Source organism: Schistocerca nitens, chromosome 6, assembly GCF_023898315.1.
Source record: "Schistocerca nitens isolate TAMUIC-IGC-003100 chromosome 6, iqSchNite1.1, whole genome shotgun sequence".
Taxonomy (NCBI): domain Eukaryota; kingdom Metazoa; phylum Arthropoda; class Insecta; order Orthoptera; family Acrididae; genus Schistocerca; species Schistocerca nitens.
In genome coordinates, this window is record NC_064619.1 from 337,029,803 (window position 1) to 337,051,513 (window position 21,711).

General features: G+C 41.8%; 1 protein-coding gene across 1 annotated transcript in view; it reads left to right on the top strand.

The window, feature by feature from the left end:
• The window catches only part of LOC126262204 (golgin subfamily A member 2-like), a 129,414-nt gene that overhangs the window by 67,499 nt on the left and 40,204 nt on the right, over window positions 1–21,711 (top strand). The window contains exons 4-6 of the mRNA XM_049958624.1: window positions 5,912–6,107; window positions 13,550–13,857; window positions 20,898–21,092. Of these exons, the coding sequence (XP_049814581.1) occupies window positions 5,912–6,107; window positions 13,550–13,857; window positions 20,898–21,092 (699 nt within the window). The remainder of the gene's footprint in view (window positions 1–5,911; window positions 6,108–13,549; window positions 13,858–20,897; window positions 21,093–21,711) is intronic.

Sequence of the window (21,711 nt, forward strand, 5' to 3'; positions counted from 1 at the left end):
AGCTGCAGCAGCAAGTCGTATACTCCTAGCTCACTCATTCGTTACATAGTTTAATTCTTAATTTCTTTGCGTGTTTTTGGTACTTGCATTGTTTAACTCATAAATTTCGGGCGTATTATAGTATTTGAGAGTTGTAGCATCGCGTTTTAGTACCTGAACAGTGTAAAATCGCGTAGTCTCCTTCCACCGCCGAGCAGTGTGTCAGCAGTGCGCAAGTAGGAGCATTACTGCATTTACTAGGCAATCTTGTATTTTAATAACCGTTTAAATTTTGTGTCGATTTGTTTGCGCTCTCTGTAGATTAGTTCAGACGTTCTTTGCACAACAGTTTTTAGCATGGATAGGGACTGCAACTGCTGTGTTCGGATGCAGGCTGAGTTGGCATCCCTTCGCTCCCAGCTTCAGGCAGTGTTGGCTTCGGTCACACAGCTTGAGGCTGTTGCCAATGGGCATCACTGTGGGGATCTGGATGGGGGTTTGTCGGGGACGGCCAGCTCGTCCCACGCATCCCCCGATCGGACTAAGACTGTGGTTGCCCGGGATACTGCCCGCATTGAGGCTGATCCTTCACCTGTGGTAGAGTGCGAGGTCGTCTCAAGGTGTGGCAGGGGGCGAAAGACATTCCGGAGGGCTGAACGGAAGGCCTCTCCAGTTTGTCTGACGAACCGGTTTCAGGCTCTGTCTCAGGCTGATACTGATCTTCGGCCTGACATGGCTGCTTGTCCTGTTCCAGAGGTTGCCCCTCAGTCTGCAAGATCCGGGCAGTCGCAGAGGGTGGGCTTACTGGTAGTTGATAGCTCCAATGTCAGGCGCGTAATGGAGCCCCTTAGGGAAATGGCAGCAAGAGAGGGGAAGAAAACCAATGTGCACTCCGTGTGCATACCGGGGGGAGTCATTCCAGATGTGGAAAGGGTCCTTCCGGATGCCATGAAGGGTACAGGGTGCACCCATCTGCAGGTGGTCGCTCATGTCGGCACCAATGATGTGTGTCGCTATGGATCGGAGGAAATCCTCTCTGGCTTCTGGCGGCTATCTGATTTGGTGGAGACTGCCAGTCTCGCTGGCAGGATGAAAGCAGAGCTCACCATCTGTAGCATCGTCGACAGGACTGACTGCGGACCTTTGGTACAGAGCCGAGTGGAGGGTCTGAATCAGAGGCTGAGACGGTTCTGCGACCATGTGGGCTGCAGATTCCTCGACTTGCGCCATAGGGTGGTGGGGTTTCGGGTTCCGCTGGATAGGTCAGGAGTCCACTACACGCAACAAGTGGCTACACGGGTAGCAGGGGTTGTGTGGCGTGGGCTGGGCAGTTTTTTAGGTTAGATGGCCTTGGGCAAGTACAAAAAGGGCAACAGCCTCAACGGATGCAGGGCAAAGTCAGGACATGCGGGGACCAAGCAGCAATCGGTATTGTAATTGTCAACTGTCGAAGCTGCGTTGGTAAAGTACCGGAACTTCAAGCGCTGATAGAAAGCACCGAAGCTGAAATCATTATAGGTACAGAAAGCTGGCTGAAGCCAGAGATAAATTCAGCCGAAATTTTTACAAAGGCACAGACGGTATTTAGAAAGGATAGATTGCATGCAACCGGTGGTGGAGTGTTCGTTGCTGTTAGTAGTAGTTTATCCTGTAGTGAAGTAGAAGTGGATAGTTCCTGTGAATTATTATGGGTGGAGGTTACACTCAACAACTGAGCTAGGTTAATAATTGGCTCCTTTTACCAACCTCCCGACTCAGCAGCATTAGTGGCAGAACAACTGAGAGAAAATTTGAAATACATTTCACATAAATTTTCTTAGCATGTTATAGTCTTAGGTGGAGATTTCAATTTACCAGATATAGACTGGGACACTCAGATGTTTAGGACGGGTGGTAGGGACAGAGCATCGAGTGACATCATACTGAGTGCACTATCTGAAAATTACCTCGAGCAATTAAACAGAGAACCGACTCGTGGAGATAACATCTTGGACCTACTGATAACAAACAGACCCGAACTTTTCGACTCTGTATGTGCAGAACAGGGAATCAGTGATCATAAGGCCGCTGCAGCATCCCTGAATATGGAAGTTAATAGGAATATAAAAAAAGGAGGAAGGTTTATCTGTTTAGCAAGAGTAATAGAAGGCAGATTTCAGACTACCTAACAGATCAAAACGAAAATTCCTATTCCGACACTGACAATGTTGAGTGTTTATGGAAAAAGTTCAAGGCAATCGTAAAATGTGTTTTAGACAGGTACGTGCCGAGTAAAACTGTGAGGGACGGGAAAAACCCACCGTGGTACAACAACAAAGTTAGGAAACTACTACGAAAGCAAAGAGAGCTTCACTCCAAGTTTAAACGCAGCCAAAACCTCTCAGACAAACAGAAGCTAAACGATGTCAAAGTTAGCGTAAGGAGGGCTATGCGTGAAGCGTTCAGTGAATTCGAAAGTAAAATTCTATGTACCGACTTGACAGAAAATCCTAGGAAGTTCTGGTCTTACGTTAAATCAGTAAGTGGCTCGAAACAGCATATCCAGACACTCCGGGATGATGATGGCATTGAAACAGAAGATGACACGCGTAAAGCTGAAATACTAAACACCTTTTTCCAAAGCTGTTTCACAGAGGAAGACCGCACTGCAGTTTCTTCTCTAAATCCTCGCACAAACGAAAAAATGGCTGACATCGAAATAAGTGTCCAAGGAATAGAAAAGCAACTGGAATCACTCAACAGAGGAAAGTCCACTGGACCTGACAGGATACCAATTCGATTCTACACAGAGTACGCGAAAGAACTTGCCCCCCTTCTAACAGCCATGTACCGCAAGTCTCTAGAGGAATGGAAGGTTCCAAATGATTGGAAAAGAGCACAGGTAGTCCCAGTCTTCAAGAAGGGTCGTCGAGCAGATGCGCAAAACTATAGACCTATATCTCTGACGTCGATCTGTTGTAGAATTTTAGAACATATTTTTTGCTCGAGTATCATGTCGTTTTTGGAAACCCAGAATCTACTATGTAGGAATCAACATGGATTCCGGAAACAGCGATCGTGTGAGACCCAACTCGCTTTATTTGTTCATGAGACCCAGAAAATATTAGATACCGGCTCCCAGGTAGATGCTATTTTTCTTGACTTCCGGAAGGCGTTCGATACAGTTCTGCACTGTCGCCTGATAAACAAAGTAAGAGCCTACGGAATATCAGACCAGCTGTGTGGCTGGATTGAAGAGTTTTTAGCGAACAGAACACAGCATGTTGTCATCAATGGAGAGACGTCTACAGACGTTAAAGTAACCTCTAGCGTGCCACAGGGGAGTGTTATGGGACCATTGCTTTTCACAATATATATAAATGACCTAGTAGATAGTGTCGGAAGTTCCATGCGGCTTTTCGCGGATGATGCTGTAGTATACAGAGAAGTTGTAGCATAAGAAAATTGTAGTGAAATGCAGAAAGATCTGCATCGGATAGGCACTTGGTGCAGGGAGTGGCAACTATCCCTTAACATAGACAAATGTAATGTATTGCGAATACATAGAAAGAAGGATCCTTTATTGTATGATTATGTGATAGCGGAACAAACACTGGTAGCAGTTACTTCTGTAAAATATCTGGGAGTATGCGTGCGGAACGATTTGAAGTGGAATGATCATATAAAATGAATTGTTGGTAAGGCAGGTACCAGGTTGAGAATCATTGGGAGAGTGCTTAGAAAATGTAGTCCATCAACAAAAGGAGGTGGCTTACAAAACACTCGTTCGACCTATACTTGAGTATTGCTCATCAGTGTGGGATCCGTACCAGATCGGGTTGACGGAGGAGATAGAGAAGATCCAAAGAAGAGCGGCGCGTTTCGTCACAGGGTTATTTGGTAACAGTGATAGCGTTACGGAGATGTTTAATAACCTCAAGTGGCAGACTCTGCAAGAGAGGTGCTCTGCATCGCGGTGTAGCTTGCTCGCCAGGTTTCGAGAGGGTGAGTTTCTGGATGAGGTATCGAATATATTGCTTCCCCCTACTTATACCTCCCGAGGAGATCACGAATGTAAAATTAGAGAGATTCGAGCGTGCACGGAGGGTTTCAGACAGTCGTTCTTCCCGCGAACCATACGCGACTGGAACAGGAAAGGGAGGTAATGACAGTGGCACGTAAAGTGCCCTCCGCCACACACCGTCGGGTGGCTTGCGGAGTATAAATGTAGATGTAGATGTAGAAGATGGCCGCCCCACTTGCAACTTGCACCAGGGAAGAACAGCGTTCTGCTATTTGGTTTTTGCGTAGTGAAGGTGTGAAACCTATTGAAATTCATCAACAAATGAAGGTTCAGTATGGTGATGCATGTTTGTCATAGCAGCAAGTCTACAAATGGAGTAGGAAGTTCGCAAATGGTGTGACTTCGATGGAAGATGCTCCTCGTCCAGGTCGGGCACAACGAGTTGTGACTCCACAGAACATTGCAGCAGTTGAAGCCATAGTGAAGGAAAACCACCGAGTGACACTGAATGACATTGCACCATGTTGTCATCTATGGAGAGACGTCTACAGACGTTAAAGTAACCTCTGGCGTGCCACAGGGGAGTGTTATGGGACCATTGCTTTTCACAATATATATAAATGACCTAGTAGATAGTGTCAGAAGTTCCATGCGGCTTTTCGCGGATGATGCTGTAGTATACAGAGAAGTTGCAGCATTAGAAAATTGTAGTGAAATGCAGGAAGATCTGCAGCGGATAGGCACTTGGTGCAGGGAGTGGCAACTATCCCTTAACATAGACAAATGTAATGTATTGCGAATACATAGAAAGAAGGATCCTGCAGAGTAGTCATGGGTCAGCACACCACGTTGTGCATGATGTGCTCCAGTTTCACAAAGTGTCTGCAAGTTGGGTGCCATGGCAGCTGACTCCTGAAATGAGAGAATGACGTGTTGATGCTTGTGAAGAATGTCGTCAGCGCTTTGAATGAGAAGGTGATGGCTTCCTTGCAAGAATCGTTACTGGGGACGAAACCTGGGTTCACTTGCACCAACTGGAAACGAAGAGAGCGAGCAAGGGATGGCGCCATTCCTCATCACCAAAACCAAAGAAGTTTCAAACAGAACCATCAGCAGTGAAGGTTATGCTGACACTCTTTTGGGACGAAAAAGGTGTCATTTTGGAGCATTACATGCCTAGAGGGTCCAGTCACCAGTGCATCATACACAGATCTCCTAAAAAATCATCTGCGGCATGCAACCAAATCAAAGGGACGTGGATTGCTGTCAGCAGGTGTCCTTTTTCAACATGACAATGCAAGGCCCCACACTGCCCGTACAACAGTTGCAATTATCACAGACCTGCATTTTGAGTGTCTTCCTCATCCACCATACTCACCAAACCTTGCCCCCAGTGATTTCCATATGTTTGGACCACTCAAAGACGCAATGGGAGGAAAGAAGTTCTATTCTGATGAAGAGGTACGCCACACGGTGCATGAGTGGTTGCGCGGACTACCAAAAGAATTTTTTTTAAGGGAATTTATGCACTTTGTAAGCACTGGAGAACTTTAATTGAGCGTGGGGGATATTATGTTGAAAAGTGATACAGCTTTGTACCACTTCTGCACAATAAATAATATTTAAAAAAATATTTAAGGTTTTCATTTGACTCGCCCTTGTATTATGGAACAGTACTCCTTTAGCGATTTCTCCATGCCAGGTGCTCAGTGAAGTAGTAATTGGTCTTCATATGTGGAAAACATGTACCTCCAAATATTAATACATTCACTTGTTAAGATTCATTCTTGTGGTCTTACCAATTTTGCAGTAGTTCATGTATATGGTTTAGGTTCTGCATTTGCTATATATTTAGAGTTCTTAAGTTTAACTTTGCTGTATCCTTATTGAAGAGACTATTACTAATGGCTAAACTTTCCTACTTCACAGCAATCACGTTTGTCGCAGTTGGAATCTGATCTTGGTAAAGTCCGTGCAGAGTCTGAAGCTGAGTTAACAAGAGAAGTTGGCCCTCTACAAGAACAACTGCAGCTTCATGCACAGACTGTTGGAATACTTGTAGGGGAAAAGACGGAACTGCAATCAGCTTTAAACAAAAGTCAACAATTAGCAAAACAAAAAGCAGGTTGTTACAGTATGCTGGGAGATTATTTTATTTTATGAGTTGCAAACATTGCTTCACCCTTTGACTGTGGTTGACCACCACAGCAATCAAAGTATGCTGGACCCTGAGTATAGTTTGGTACCAGTGTAAATGTACGAGGGCCGTGTTTCTCCCCCCCCCCCCCCCCCCTCTCCCTTCTCCCCCCCCCCCCCCGCCCCAACCTCCGATAGGCTATAAATAAAAGACAAGTTCATAGAAAACAATTATTTTATCACCAAAAGTTTTGTACACTTATGGTTACTTTTCAACATAATGACTGAAAAGTTTTAGACATTTATCGTACCTGTGAACAAGCTTTCCAATAACCTCTTCAAAAAATGTTGCCACCAATGATTTCAAATGTTGTTTTGAAGATCTTCATTGGTTTTAAAGTGCTGCCCTCCTAGTCACGACTTCAGTTCAGGGAAAAGGTGAAAGTCGCTGAGTGCCAGGTCAGGACTGTACAGTGGATGATCAAAAATGTCCCATTGAAATTGTGCAAGGAACCATTGGGTTGTGCCAGTAGTGTGTGGATGAGCATTGTCATGGATCAACACAATTTCTGAAGTCAGCATTCCTTATTGTTTGTTTGAATGGCTATCCACAAACATCGTAAAGTTTCACAATAAGCAGCTGCATTGATAGTGGTTCCAGGCTGCATAAACTCTAGAAGCAACACACCTTTTTGGTCCCAAAACACGGTAACCATAACCTTTCTGTTTTTGAATGTTTGTTTGAATTTTTTTTGGTTTGTTTGGTGAATTTGGATGCATCCATTGTTGTGATTGTGTTGTTTTGTTTCCGGTTTGTCATATTGGATCCAAGTTTCATCTCCAGTAACAGTTGATTTCAAAAAATTCTCTCCTTCATCGTGATAATGCTTAAGGAAATCCAAAGCCGACTCCATTCATTGACTTTTGTGGGAGTCAGTTAACATTTTTGAAACCCAATGAGCACAAAGTTTTTTGTAGCCTAAATGTTCAGTAACAAGAGAGTGTACGACAGATCTTGAAGCTTCTGGAATTTCCATAGACAAAGCAGTTATGGTGAACCTATGATTTTCTCTAACCATTCTGTCAACTCGTCCAACGAGGTTGGCTGTAACGACAGACTTGTGTCCTTGGGCTTCTTCATCATGCACGTCATTTTGGCCATCTTTAAACTTTCGGCTCCATTCATGCACAACACCATTAGTCACAAAGTTATCACCATACACTCGGCTCATTTTCCAATGAATTTCTACTGCACTATTCCCTTCTGCTTGCAGAAACCGAATTACATTTCATAATTCACACTTGGCGGTAGCAACAATGGTGGCAGCCATGTATATGTGGCTGTAGTGCAATGCAGACTGTTGCCTTGAAGTCGGCAATGGCGGAGTGTGCAGTGCAAGAGTTGCTCAGTAGCCAACAGCGGATGTCCACATTCTGGGGGGGGGGGGGGGGGGGGGGACGGCCCTTGTAGTTTGATTGGCTGCTGAAATAGTTTTGAGATGTAAGATTGTTTTTCATTTAACTGAGATGAAATATGAAATCTAATCGACTGTAGAGCTATTGGCACACTATCTGCATCCCTTATCATTTGGTCTAAACCCAACAGATGGTTCCAGACTGAGATTTTCACTCTGCAGCGGAGTGTGCGCTGATATGAAACTTCCTGGCATATTAAAACTGTGTGCCCGACCGAGACTCTAACTCGGGACCTTTGCCTTTCGCAGGAGAGCTTCTGTAAAGTTTGGAAGGTAGGAGACGAGATACTGGCAGAAGTAAAGCTGTGAGTACCGGGCGTGAGTCGTGCTTCGGTAGCTCAAATGGTAGAGCACTTGCCCGCGAAAGGCAAAGGTCCCGAGTTCGAGTCTCGGTCGGGCACACAGTTTTAATATGCCAGGAAGTTTCCAACAGATGGTGTTTAAATGTGTAGTATGTAACTGACTTCTCACTTCAAAGTCAGCACTTTGTTGGGCACTCATGAATTGTTGTACAGTGCTGTAAAGCCAATAGATTACAGTACAATGTAAAATATATGATTTCATTGTCAGCACTTTCAACAGAATTTCGCCACACTTTGAGTTTGCTGTAAATCCAACCAAACAACACACTGGATGTGTTTGGCACACAGCACGTGGTGAGAGGAGTGACACAGCTACATCTGTCCCACATCTGCTAAATATCACATGAAGTAGTCAAAGGATTAATCATGTTTGACTATGTTAATTAAAACTAAGATCGTAAGTAGAATTTAATAAAGAATCATTTTCTCTCTCGTTGCTCTTTCTGCTAACTGTCTGAGGACGCAGAAAAATTCTTTGAGGCAGAATACATACTGGGATGTCACCGTTAAGAGTTAATGAAAGAGAACATAGAGATGTTGAAAATAACATCACACACTGCTCGAATGTCTTGATTAGAGAGTAAAATAATGAAGCTATTTTTTGTTGTCAGTTCTGATTACAATAAAATCATTGCTGTATTTGGATGCAGGCTTTCTTGGCAAATCTCCGATGAAGTTTACTGGAGTCAGGACGTCATTCCGTGTCAATGTTTCAACAATTTTCCTACTTGTTACCATCAGGTTCATGTCCATTGCATGTCTTCATAGTCACTGGACCACAGGCTCCTCTGCCTCATCTCCAGTGGCTGAACCATTAGGGTGCCTCCAGAAATGTGTCACAGACAGTGACGGAGAGAGAGCCGTACTTTGGGGGGGGGGGGGGGATGTATTCGTGGCACACTGGGGGGGCGGGTCCATGCGACATGTCCTTGCGCTGCCTGTCTATTCCATGTGCTGACTTCATGGCCTTTACAAGATAGCGCTCTTGGTGTATTCTTTCAACCGCCACATCCCATGCAGAGATAGCTGGAAACCACTATCCCAGTTGACAAGATTATCATGGACGTTTATCTCCATTGCCTCTTTGATGATTGAGTCCCAGATCCAGTTTGCCCGCCACAGCTCCTTTGTCTGTTCAAAGTTAAACATATGACCTTCATTCAGGCTGTGCTCTGCAACTTTAGATTTGTCCATTTGGCCAAGTCGAATGCTTTTCACATGGTGTGAGTGGTGCTACGAGATACACCTCTGTGTATGGCCAATGTACTGCTAGCTACATTCGCAGATATCACTCAAGATGTCTGTAGTCCTAATTTGTCTTTAACTGAGGCAAGCATTTTAGTCAAAAAACGGAAAATGGTTCTGATGTTATTTTTCTCCAGAATCCTGGAAATCTTGGTCGTGGATGGTCCAGTGTATGGGAGGAACGCCAGGTGCTTTGTGTCGTCTACCGGGTCATCTTCTTTCCTCTTCTTGTTCTGCCAGAGAGTGCCTCTTATCTGTGTTTCTGGGTAGCCATTCCTGCAAAAGGTTTTGTGAAAATGCTGCAACTTGGTGGGTAGACCGTCCTTGTCACATGTGGCTATGTTCTACGCACCCAGGTGGTGAGCATGGATTTCCATTGTGCCTGATGGTGGCAGCTAGTGGCATTTAAATACAGATCCATGTGCATTGTTTTCTTTAGACAGAATGTCTCAGCATGCCATTAGTTTTCTGCTTTATTGGGATATCAAGGAAAGGTAAGTATCTGTTTTCTTCTACCTCTTTAGTAACTTCATATTGTCATGTATGCTGTTAAGGTGGTCAGGAAATTCTTACAGGTTTTCTTCACCATGCAGCCACACCACAAATGTGTCGTGGCTTGCGTTTCATGAGCCGTTCCCACAAAGTGCTCCATGTATATAGATTTGCAATGCCAGGTGCTAGGGGCTCCCATGGTGACTCCATTTAACTGTTGGTAGAACATTCCACTGCATAGGAAGTAGGTGGTAGTGAGTGTGTGGCAGGACAATTCCACAGTGTCTTGGTCAAAGTGAGTCCCAAATAACATCAAGGAGTCTTTTAGTGGTGCCCGTGTAAAAAGCGATGTAATATCGAAACTTACCAGATCAGCATTGTCCAGATACGTTTCCTGAAGCATCTTCACAAACTCTATCGAGCTTTTGATATGGTGTGAACAGTGACCCATGAGAGGCTTTAGTAGCTGCACCAAGTGTTTAGTTATCCCATATATTGCTAAGTTTATTGTGTCCACTATGGGACATAGTGGAACTTCCTTCTTGTGTATCTTTGGGAGGCCATACAGCTGTGGTGATGTCGCTGCTCTTGATTACAGCCTTCTGACAATATCCTTTTCCATTCCCGAGTTGCTTAGGAGTGAAATGTTCTTCCTTGTCACCGTTGGTGTAGGATTATTTTCTACTTGATTACAGACTGGGTTTTGTACTAGCGTCTTGGTCTTCTCCTGGTAATCAGTTGATTGTAGTGGTACTGTCACATTGCCTTATTGTCATGTATTGCCTTGTGTTCTGCCACAGAGATGTTTGTTTTTAGCAGTTTTGCTTTGTCAATGACCCTGCAGGTCTCTCTCTCTCTCTCTCTCTCTCCAGCAAGCACAATCTTGTGCTCTCACTCATGGCTTCCATTTTTTTGGCCACAAAGACCTGTGTTGTTCATTTTTGTTGTTGTCGTACAGTCCATCCCCATCCGGATCTTTACCTTGATGGCCAGTCCCTCAGTGTAGTGGACTCTCATCATTTCTTGGAACTGGTCTGTGGTGCTCAGTTGACATGCCTTCCCCATCTTCATCAGCTAAATCGGACGTGTTGGTCGCACTTCAGTGCTCTTCGATGTCTCAGTAATACCAACTGGGGTCCAGACCGCTCTACTCTGATGTTGCTTTACACAGCATTGGTCCAGCCCTGTCTAGATTACAGGAGTCTTGCATATGGATCAACATCACCTTCAGCTTTACAGATATAGACTCCATACACCATTGTGGGGTATGGCTGGTAACGGGTGCCTTTCGGACTAGCTCCATGATCAGCCTCCTAGTGGAGGTAAGGGTTTTACCATTGCGGTTTCTGCACCAACAACGGTTGATTGCTTGTGGGTTAAGCATTTGCTGCTCCCCAGAGCGTCTGAACTACCATCTCTTCTTTCCAGATACAGAGATCCACCTCCCACAACAGTGGCCCATGTTTTGGGGTTAACATTGTCACCCACATCTGGTCCCTTTTTCCAGAACTCCAGCTTTCCCCTCTACCATCTGTTCTCTGGGGGCAGCCCACATACTCCTTCATAGTGCATCCTGCATCCACAGCTCTGTATTGACCTCTTAAAAGATGTGAAAGACTTGGCTCATCCAGAGGGCCTCTGCCGCCAATTCTTCTCCATTCTTGTCACAGTTTGGAGTTCAGAAGTAGTCTATACTGATGGCTCAATGGCTTCCAGTCATGATGGCTTTGCTTACATTAATGTGGGAAGTAATGAACTCTGCTTCTTGCCAAATGGCTGCAGTGTTTTCACTGTGGAGTTGGTAACCATCTCTTGTGATCTTGAGCATATCTGTGCTTGCACCAGTGAGTCCTTCCTCAACTGTAGCGACTCTTTGAGTAGTTTACGAGCTCTCGACTAGTGTTATCCTTGCCACCTCTTGGTCCTGGCCATCCAGGATTCTTTTTATGCTCTTGAACAGTGTCAACACTCAGTGGCCTTTGTCTGTACTCTGGGTCGTGTAGGGGTCCTGGAGAATGAATTTACTGACAGGCCAGCCAAATTGGCTATAGGTATGTCACCTCTTGAGATCACTATTCCAGAATTGGAACTTCGATTGGTATTATGCCGTCAAGTCCTAAGGATTTGGAATATGGAATGGTATACTCCTCCATCTTTGCTGAAAAAACTAGGCTGATAAAGGACTTTGTGGAGATCCTTGATTTGAGCCTCTCTCAAGGACTCCATTATCCATTGCAGGCTTTGCATCGTTATATTTGGCTGACTCATTGTCATCTCTTCCAGTGTGAGGTCCACCCTACTGTTGTGTGTTGTGATGCCCATTTGATGAGGTCCACATTTTGTAGGATTGTCCTAACCAAGCCACTCTGTGATGGGCGGCACCACCGGTGTCAGCAGTCAATGCATCAGTGGGTGACCTGGTTTTATGGTTTATTCATGAAGGGGGTTTTAACTGTACTCTCCAACAGGGGGTGCTTCAGCCTTGTCAGCGCATTGATGGTTTGGCAGGACACCCTGTTGCCTCCTCTGCCCTGAACAGGCATTGGCTGTGTGGACCTTGTGGCCTGCCCTAGCCTTCACCCCACTCAATCTTATGCTCTTCTTCCCCCTTCTTGCTTGTTCTGTTTGACTGGGTGTTCCTTCCTCTGTTTTCTTGTGCTTCTCTAAACCTTTCCATATCGCTAGTCTTTTCGGGGTATTTTGGGTGGGGTGCCTCTGGTACGTGGGGAGGGGTATGTCCTCCATTGCACTTTTTGCCTTTGGGGTCCTCTGGCTGCTCCCTGCATGAGGCATCTCACTGCTTTTTTCCCTTCCCCCTTTTCTACTTTCTTATTCCCTTCTCTAGGCTTTTTTGTTCTTTCGTAGACCCTAGTGTTTCCTTCCCTTAGGTTTCGTGCCCTAGGCCCTCCTACGGTGTGTAGTTTTGTTGACTTGTCTGTTACAGTCATAGTTTGGTCCCTTTAATCATTAAACCAACCGAACAAACGGGGAATCATAAAGAGTGTCGAGGGAGCCATTCAGGGAATTCACTCTGGTACTGCCAAAGAGGTAAAAGGAGATAGACCTGCAGGGTCATTGACAAAGTAAAAATGTCGAAAACTAAAATCTCTGTGACAGAATGCAGGGTGATATGTGACCTCTGTGAAGACGAAGACACTGTCTTCCTAACAACTGATAAAAGCAATATGATAGTACTACTACGAACAGCTGACTACTGGGAGTAGATCAAGATGTTAGTACAAAACCCATCCTAAAAGCAAGTAGAAAAGGATCGTACTCCACAAGAAGGGAGTTCCACTATGTCCAATCGTGGACACAGTACTATTCACCAATATATGGGATAGCTAAACACTTGGCGCAGCAACTATTGTGGATCACTGTTCACACCATGTCAAAAACTCAACAGAGTTCATGAATGTGCTCGAAAAAATGTATCTGGTCAAGGGCAATCTCCTGTTCAGTTTTGATGTCACTTCGCTTTTCACACAGGTGTCGCTAGAAGGCTCCTTGACGTTACTACATTTTGACCAAGATTCCGTGAAACTGTTCGCCACGTGCTCACTACCACCTGTTTCCAATGTGGCGGAATGCTCTACCAACAGTTAAACAGAGTTGCGATGGGATCTCCCCTGCATCACTTTATTTTAATTTTAGTTTTATTTTAACGATTGATGGTAGACCAATTTGTGGACCTTTTGATCCAGTATATCAGAATGTCTACCATATTTGTAAAAGGAACTTCTTATGCAAGATATTCCTTTTAGATAATTCCATATTTCCAGTTGTTTCATTAATAACATTAAAGAGTTGTTTGGTAAATAACTTACTGTATAAAATTTTTACACACTTTCTCTCAGGTGAAGTGGAAGAACTGCAAGGGCGTTTGAAAGCATCAAGGCACAAAGTTGCAGAACTGGAAAAGGAATTGTCAGCATCAAATACAAGCAATCAGCAGTTGCAGGTTATGGTTAAGGAACTGTCAGCAGAAGTGGAAAAATTAAAAGTAGAGAATAAATTAGTGACAAAGCACTTGGAAGAGACTGAAGAAGAGAAATCAGAAATTCAACAGAAATTGAATACAAAGGCATCAGAAGTATCATCACTTCAGCAGCAGCTACAAGAGAGGCAGTCTCAACTTTCCCTAACCCAGCTAAGAATTCAGCAGGTAAGAGAGAGAGAGAGAGAGAGGGGAGAGAGAGAGAGAGAGAGCACTAACAGATGTATCACTCCCAATAACATCACATACCCTCACTATGTAGACAACACTTATATGATTAAAATGTTTAAATATTGATGCATAGTCATGATCAGGAACTGTATATCAGTATCTCTTTCCCTTTTGCTATCCAAATGCTGACTATGGAGGGAGATCAAAACTTAAATGAGAGGAGATCTTTTCGTAAGTGATTGTCTACAGCTGTTAAACAATTGGGAAAAGCGTGTTTGTCATAATACAAATGTCATAATAGCCTGTCTTAACACAGCCCATATTGTAGTGTTTTGAGAATTTCGGTGTAAATTCTAGAACCACTCGGCCTTCTACCATCTCGAACACACGATATTTTAGATGTGAAAGTGAGATGGTAGAATCCTACCTACTGCGCATCACCTGTTTGTGTGTGCAGGTGTGAAATCAGTCGCAAGCAGGAGGTAGACGCAGCGGACAAATGGCACCAACAAATACTTGTCGGGCGATCCGTGGAAGTTCTAGTGAAAGTATACAGACGAACCGTGGAACTTCTAGGTTATTCTGTGCTAATCATATCAGTGGCCATTGTTACAAACAACAAGAACAATTGAATTCTGAAGTCTAAAAGAAAAAAAAAGCTCCTCTTGGGCTTGCTGGAGGCAAGATGTATTTTATGATTTGTTCATTTGTTCGTAATAGAGTTATGGTTGTTAAGCCAACTCTTTGCTAAATGTATTTAAATAGGCTCCAGTCTTAGTGCAACTGTAAGAGAACTTCTGTTTGAACCGATTTCTTACTAGTTTCAAAGCGCAGTCATTTGAGTGAAAACTACAGTTTTATTCAGTCACGTGGTGAGGCCATGCTCCTTCAACTGCAGCTCAGTAAACTCATGGTCTGTTGCTGAATTTGGCTGGAACAATGAAGTTACGCTTCTGGATGACACAGCAGCAATTTTTGCCTTTTTATGTTTACTTGAATTTAGATATTGCTCAGTGTCACTCTTCCCTCCTTGACACACACAAAACTTGATGTTATAAATGGTGCAATGAACATCAGAATTGGATCACATTTTCTTAATGAACATTTACTTGCGATAGAAGATAAAGTAAGAGGGAAAAAGACTTACTATCTGTTGATTTATGCATAATTATCACGAGTTAATTTAAAATTCTCTATAAGTTGCAAGTTCTGCGCCATAGGCTAAGGTACTTACTTTTCTTGCAACACAACAATGAACATATTCTTTCATTTTCACTCTCACAAAACTGCCAAGTAATGCATGTCACACTTTGACTGTCACCAAATTTCTGTGAGAAGGGAATCAAATTGTCAGAGTTAAGCATGCGCATCAGAACAATGTCAGCAGAGCTGCCATTTAGATGATTTTGTTTCATAACGAATTTTGACCATCAGTAACGTAACTTTTGTTCTTAGCATTTATGAACATAAAGATTTAAGTATTACATAACATAATACAGAGAATAAAAAATAAATGCTACTCTTCTAATAAAATGGGAGAAAGAGACGTCCTGACAAAGTCTGTCAGGGGGCACCAGGACCACAGGTTGAAAACTGGTACTGTCCCAATCAGAAGGGTACATCTAGTCACTGAAGACATTCTGAATTTGACTTTTATACCTTGTATTTAATTGGATGTCCTATGTAAATGACTCTTTCACCTACGCCACAGTGACATGTAACATAAGTGAACATAAACTTGGTCTTAAAATAGTAAAATATTTACTTTTCCTGTTATGAGATAAATCAAATTGTCGCTGGTAAAAATATAAAAACTCTGCTCTCTTAGAGTTTTGTAGCAGATCTTAATGGATGCAATTTATATTTTAAACTGTGGGTTGTCATTCCCTACTGTTGACTTTCCATATTTAGTACACAGCATGGAAAGTAAAGTTTGGAACATGTGCTTCTACTACAAATAGTCAGGGCTTTCAGTTGATGTCCAGTTGGTAGTAATACCTTGGAAGCTTATTATAATCCCTGATATTTTCATTTGGTAGCATTTTCTCCATTTACTACAATTCTTCAAATTAATTATCATTCTGCAAGTGTCCCTGTGCTTACTCTACTCACAATAAATGATTAATTTACTTCTTGACACATGTAGTAGCTTTCTTTCACTTAGAATACCCTAAATAAATACATATTTAGCTTCTGTACACCCCACATACATGTATTCAGTAAATTAACTGCAATAGAAAACCCAATTTATTATCCTTTAGTATTTCAAACTGGCATTTTTTCTGATTACAACAATAGTTCAAAATTTGTGTGTGCTTTATCAATATTCCCACCCTGTTCAACAGCTCCTCCTTTATTATTTCTTTCCCCGTTGTTAACATTCATGAAACTGTGATTTGAAGTTGCTTTTACTTCTTTCAAAGCAATATTGTACAGACTGTTTAATTGCTACAGAAGTCAGTAACTTGCTTGAAATTTTATAACATTTATCACAAAATTCAATCACCTAAGCATATCTGAGAACATTGTTCCTTTAACTTTCTGACTTAGTAAACACTGTTGTTCGTTTAAATTTCTGATTTAGTAGACACTGTGTAAGCCTAGCATACCTTAAAAATTTCAACACATTGACTTCATAAGTGTCTTCCCCAGTTGTACTACACACCACCATAACTGTCTAGGTAAACAGCCTTGTGAAGAGGATAGAGTGCTACTCACTGCAAATATGGCATGTTGAATTGCAGACAGGCGTGAAGAAAAGACTGTTGCACATGTAGCTACTGTAGGTAATGGTCATGTGCACGTGAAGTGTGCTTGCTTGTGTGGATGTGTACATATTATATATTTTATTTCCTATAGATAGCTCAGTTTTTGCTATGAACACGTATATATGCCCAAAGCGAAACATTTTTTTTCACAGTACATTGATGGCCTACACAAATTGTTTAATACTAATGGTGCATAATTGTTTACAATAAGAGGGCAGAACATATCCTTTTGTTGCTCACTGCAGCACCCTCACTGCAGATAATGAGTCTCCGTTGATAAAGGACTGTTTCTACAACTGCCATAATTAGGAAAACACATTCTGGAGCATCACCCCTATTATCAGGCAGTATCTCTTCATATATATCAGCACAGTTACATATTAAAATTTGGTAAGTTTTTAATCATTTGTAATAGATATTCATTATAGGGCTTATTTTTCATTTACTTTATCAACTATGACTTCAGATTTGTTATATTGGCAATCAGAACATTTTGTTTCTTCTAACACTTGGTTTAAGAATCATGATACAAGGTTGTATACATGGAAGAACCCTGGAGATACTAAAAGGTATCAGATAGATTATATAATGGTAAGACAGAGATTTAGGAACCAGGTTTTAAATTGTAAGACATTTCCAGGGGCAGATGTGGACTCTGACCACAATCTATTGGTTATGACCTGTAGATTAAAACTGAAGAAACTGCAAAAAGGTGGGAATTCAAAGAGATGGGACCTGGATAAACTGAAAGAACCAGAAGTTGTACAGAGTTTCAGGGAGAGCATAAGGGAACAATTGACAGGAATGGGGGAAAGAAATACAGTAGAAGAAGAATGGGTAGCTTTGAGGGATGAAGTAGTGAAGGCAGCAGAGGATCAATTAGGTAAAAAGACGAGGGCTAGTAGAAATCCTTGGGTAACAAAAGAAATATTGAATTTAATTGATGAAAGAAAAAAATATAAAAATGCAGTAAATGAAGCAGGCAAAAAGGAATACAAACGTCTCAATAATGAGATCGACAGGAAGTGCAAAATGGCTAAGCAGGGATGGCTAGAGGACAAATGTAAGGATGTAGAGGCTTGTCTCACTAGGGGTAAGATAGATACTGCCTACAGGAAAATTAAAGAGACCTTTGGAGAAAAGAGAACCACTTGTATGAACATCAAGAGCTCAGATGGAAACCCAATTCTAAGCAAAGAAGGGAAAGCAGATGGTGGAAGGAGTATATAGAGGGTCTATACAAGGGCGATGTACTTGAGGACAATATTATGGAAATAGAAGAGGATGTAGATGAAGATGAAATGGGAGATACGATACTGCGTGAAGAGTTTGACAGAGCACTGAAAGACCTGAGTCGAAACAAGGCCCCAGAGTAGACAACATTCCATTGGAACTACTGACGGCCTTGGGAGAGCCAGTCCTGACAAAACTCTACCATCTGGTGAGCAAGATGTATGAAACAGGCGAAATACCCTCAGACTTCAAGAAGAATATAATAATTCCAATCCCCAAGAAAGCAGGTGTTGACAGATGTGAGAATTACCGAACAATCAGTTTAATAAGCCACAGCTGCAAAATACTAACACGAATTCTTTACAGACGAATAGAAAAACTAGTAGAAGCCGACCTCGGGGAAGATCAGTTTGGATTCCGTAGAAATGTTGGAACACGTGAGGCAATACTGACTCTACGACTTATCTTCGAAGCTAAATTAAGAAAAGGCAAACATACATTTCTAGCATTTGTAGACTTAGAGAAAGCTTTTGACAATGTTGACTGGAATACTCTCTTTCAAATTCTAAAGGTGGCAGGGGTAAAATACAGGGAGCGAAAGGCTATTTACAATTTGTACAGAAACCAGATGGCAGTTATAAGAGTCGAGGGACATGAAAGGGAAGCAGTGGTTGGGAAGGGAGTAAGACAGGGTTGTAGCCTCTCCCCGATGTTATTCAATCTGTATATTGAGCAAGCAGTAAAGGAAACAAAAGAAAAATTCGGAGTAGGTATTAAAATCCATGGAGAAGAAATAAAAACTTTGAGGTTCGCCGATGACATTGTAATTCTGTCAGAGACAGCAAAGGACTTGGAAGAGCAGTTGAACGGAATGGATGGTGTCTTGAAGGGAGTATATAAGATGAACATCAACAAAAGCAAAACGAGGATAATGGAATGTAGTCGAATTAAGTCGGGTGATGCTGAGGGAATTAGATCAGGAAATGAGACACTTAAAGTAGTAAAGGAGTTTTGCTATTTGGGGAGCAAAATAACTGATGATGGTCGAAGTAGAGAGGATATAAAATGTAGACTGGCAATGGCAAGGAAAGCGTTTCTGAAGAAGAGAAATTTGTTAACATCGAGTATAGATTTAAGTGTCAGGAAGTAGTTTCTGAAAGTATTTGTATGGAGTGTAGCCATGTATGAAAGTGAAACATGGACGGTAAATAGTTTGGACAAGAAGAGAATAGAAGCTTTCGAAATGTGGTGCTACAGAAGAATGCTGAAGATTAGATGGGTAGATCACATAACTAATGAGGAGGTACTGAATAGGATTGGGGAGAAGAGGAGTTTGTGGCACAACTTGACCAGAAGAAGGGATCGGTTGGTAGGACATGTTCTGAGGCATCAAGGGATCACCAATTTAGTATTGGAGGGCAGCGTGGAGGGTAAAAATCGTAGAGGGAGAGCAAGAGATGAATACACTCGCAGATTCAGAAGAATGTAGGTTGCAGTAGGTACTGGGAGATGAAGAAGCTTGCACAGGATAGAGTAGCATGGAGAGCTGCATCAAACCAGTCTCAGGACTGAAGACCACAACAACAACAACAACAACAACAACAACTTCAGTGTTCAGTATTTTTTGTTAGTTTCGCATCATGTTCAATCAACTGATGCACAATACCTTCCTTTTTTCTGATCTTTCAATCTTTTTATAAACTGCATTTTCTGTATTATTAAAATAAACTTGTTTTCTTTTGTTCAACGGGGCAAATTTGTCATTATCTGTTCTTGTTTGGTACCTCTGCCATCAAAGAACTCTTGTATCTCGTCCCTAACATATTTTAATATTTTACATTCTTGGTGATACATTATCTAATCTATTTTCATCCCCCCCCCCTCCCTCCCTTGTTCTCTCTCTCTCTCTCTCTCTCTCTCTCTGTTCCCCATTTCCTATTAAGATTTTTCACTGCACCGTTCCTAACCTGCGTGTCTCAACATTACTCAGTTTTATCCGATTTCCTCGCACTGTTGACCTCCTTAACATTGCCCTCTGTTTTTCTTAATTAGTGTACATGAATTTTCCTTTACTATAATATTCCTCACCTACATAATAATATGTATAATATACTGCCTATCATGCCTAGTTTGTGACAGCTTTGATGTTTCTTCTCATGCTGATCAACCATCCGCCACTGAAGCATATGAACTACATCTGGTTTGCCTGGTAACTAAAGAAGCGGGGCAACCTATAGCACATTCATACACATGTTTCCAAATAAAAAATTTTCAAATTAAATAAAGCAGCAGGGAAAGAAAGTGTGAGTTCTGAAGGAAAAATTTTGCAATATGAGATTGAAATAAAAGTTAGAAACAGACTTACTTAAACACAGAGTTTTTAGTAGCACCACAAACTTGAAGATATTACCTTTTTTCACACTCCAGGTGTAGGCTGTAACCTGATTTTACTGTACTTCTTGATGTCTCATGAACTTCTTTTTTGCTTCAGAGCTTCCAATCATTATACTTCTAGAGAGTGATTTTGTAAGTTTTGCACTTATTCAGGCTAACCATGAGTATTAGATAGCTTCAGCCTCAGTTTTATAATATTCATCTGCATTATTGTCGATTGAGCACTGAGTTACAAATGCTGTAACTACATAAAAGCCATTAAGTGTGCAGGATGGTGGTGATTTTTAATACTGGTATAAAATTAACTTTTTATTGTTCTTGTTTTGTTTTGTGAAAGGAATGCAACAAGTTCATTTATAACTCATAGTAACAATTATTCTTCTTTATTGAAATTAGTGATGAAAGTGTGACTCAACTCGGTGACAAAATATCTACAATGAAATGATTGGAACAAGGTACAAAACACATGTTCACCTCTACCTCATTATGACGGTGCTCAATCTTTTTCCAACAATAATACAATTTGTATCTTTAGGTAACCTGTTAAAAAATGTTGTACCAAAAGGTTTCACTATGTACACCTACTTCAGTTCAAATTAAAATGATTGTGTAATGATATAAGTTTCTTTGCTACTATTGCAGTTAAGTATATCTGGTAACACAGAGCTGGACAGCCAAATGGAAACATTAAATCAGCAGAAAATTAGTTTAGAGCATCAGGTGGCACAACTTCAGCAGGCAGTTAGGTCTGTTACTGCTGAAAGAGACCAAGCAAGTCAGCAGTACCAGCAGTATGTTCAACAACTCAACTCCCAGCTTCAGAGTTTGGCTACGAAGGTAACTGTAATACTTTGTAATTATGGATCCTCTCCTCTTCTTCTTTTCCATAAATGCTGACAGCATGCCATCCATCACTGTCTAAAGCGTTGTTACCATTGCTCATTTTAACTTTATTATTATTATTACTACTACTACTACTACTACTACTACTACTACTGTGTACATTTTGTGAATCATGTTCCACAGATTCCATGGAGAGGAAAGCAGTCAGAGCTGTACATTTTGTTTTAGTGCTGTACAGTAGAATGATTTATTTTTTATTGAAATGTTATGCTATAAGAGTGCTAATGTAAATTATAATATAACCAAAAGCTTCAGATTACTAGTTTCTGCCACGTTATGCAGACAAAGGTAATCATTTTCTCAGTTACATTATTAGGGATGATGAGACATTGGTTTTTCTATGTGAATGGTGGTACCTAGTAGTTTTCTGCTTCTGAGTTGCTGTTCTTAACAGTATCCCATACCAACAAACCAGTTTCATCTCTACCTGCAGTTACTCACACTTTAAATAGCTGGTCTATGCACAGCTCTGTTTAAAATGAATAGCTCGATGTACTCATAGGGTTGAGCGGCACACATCTCCTTTCGTGCCCTGGAGCCAATTCACTGTAAA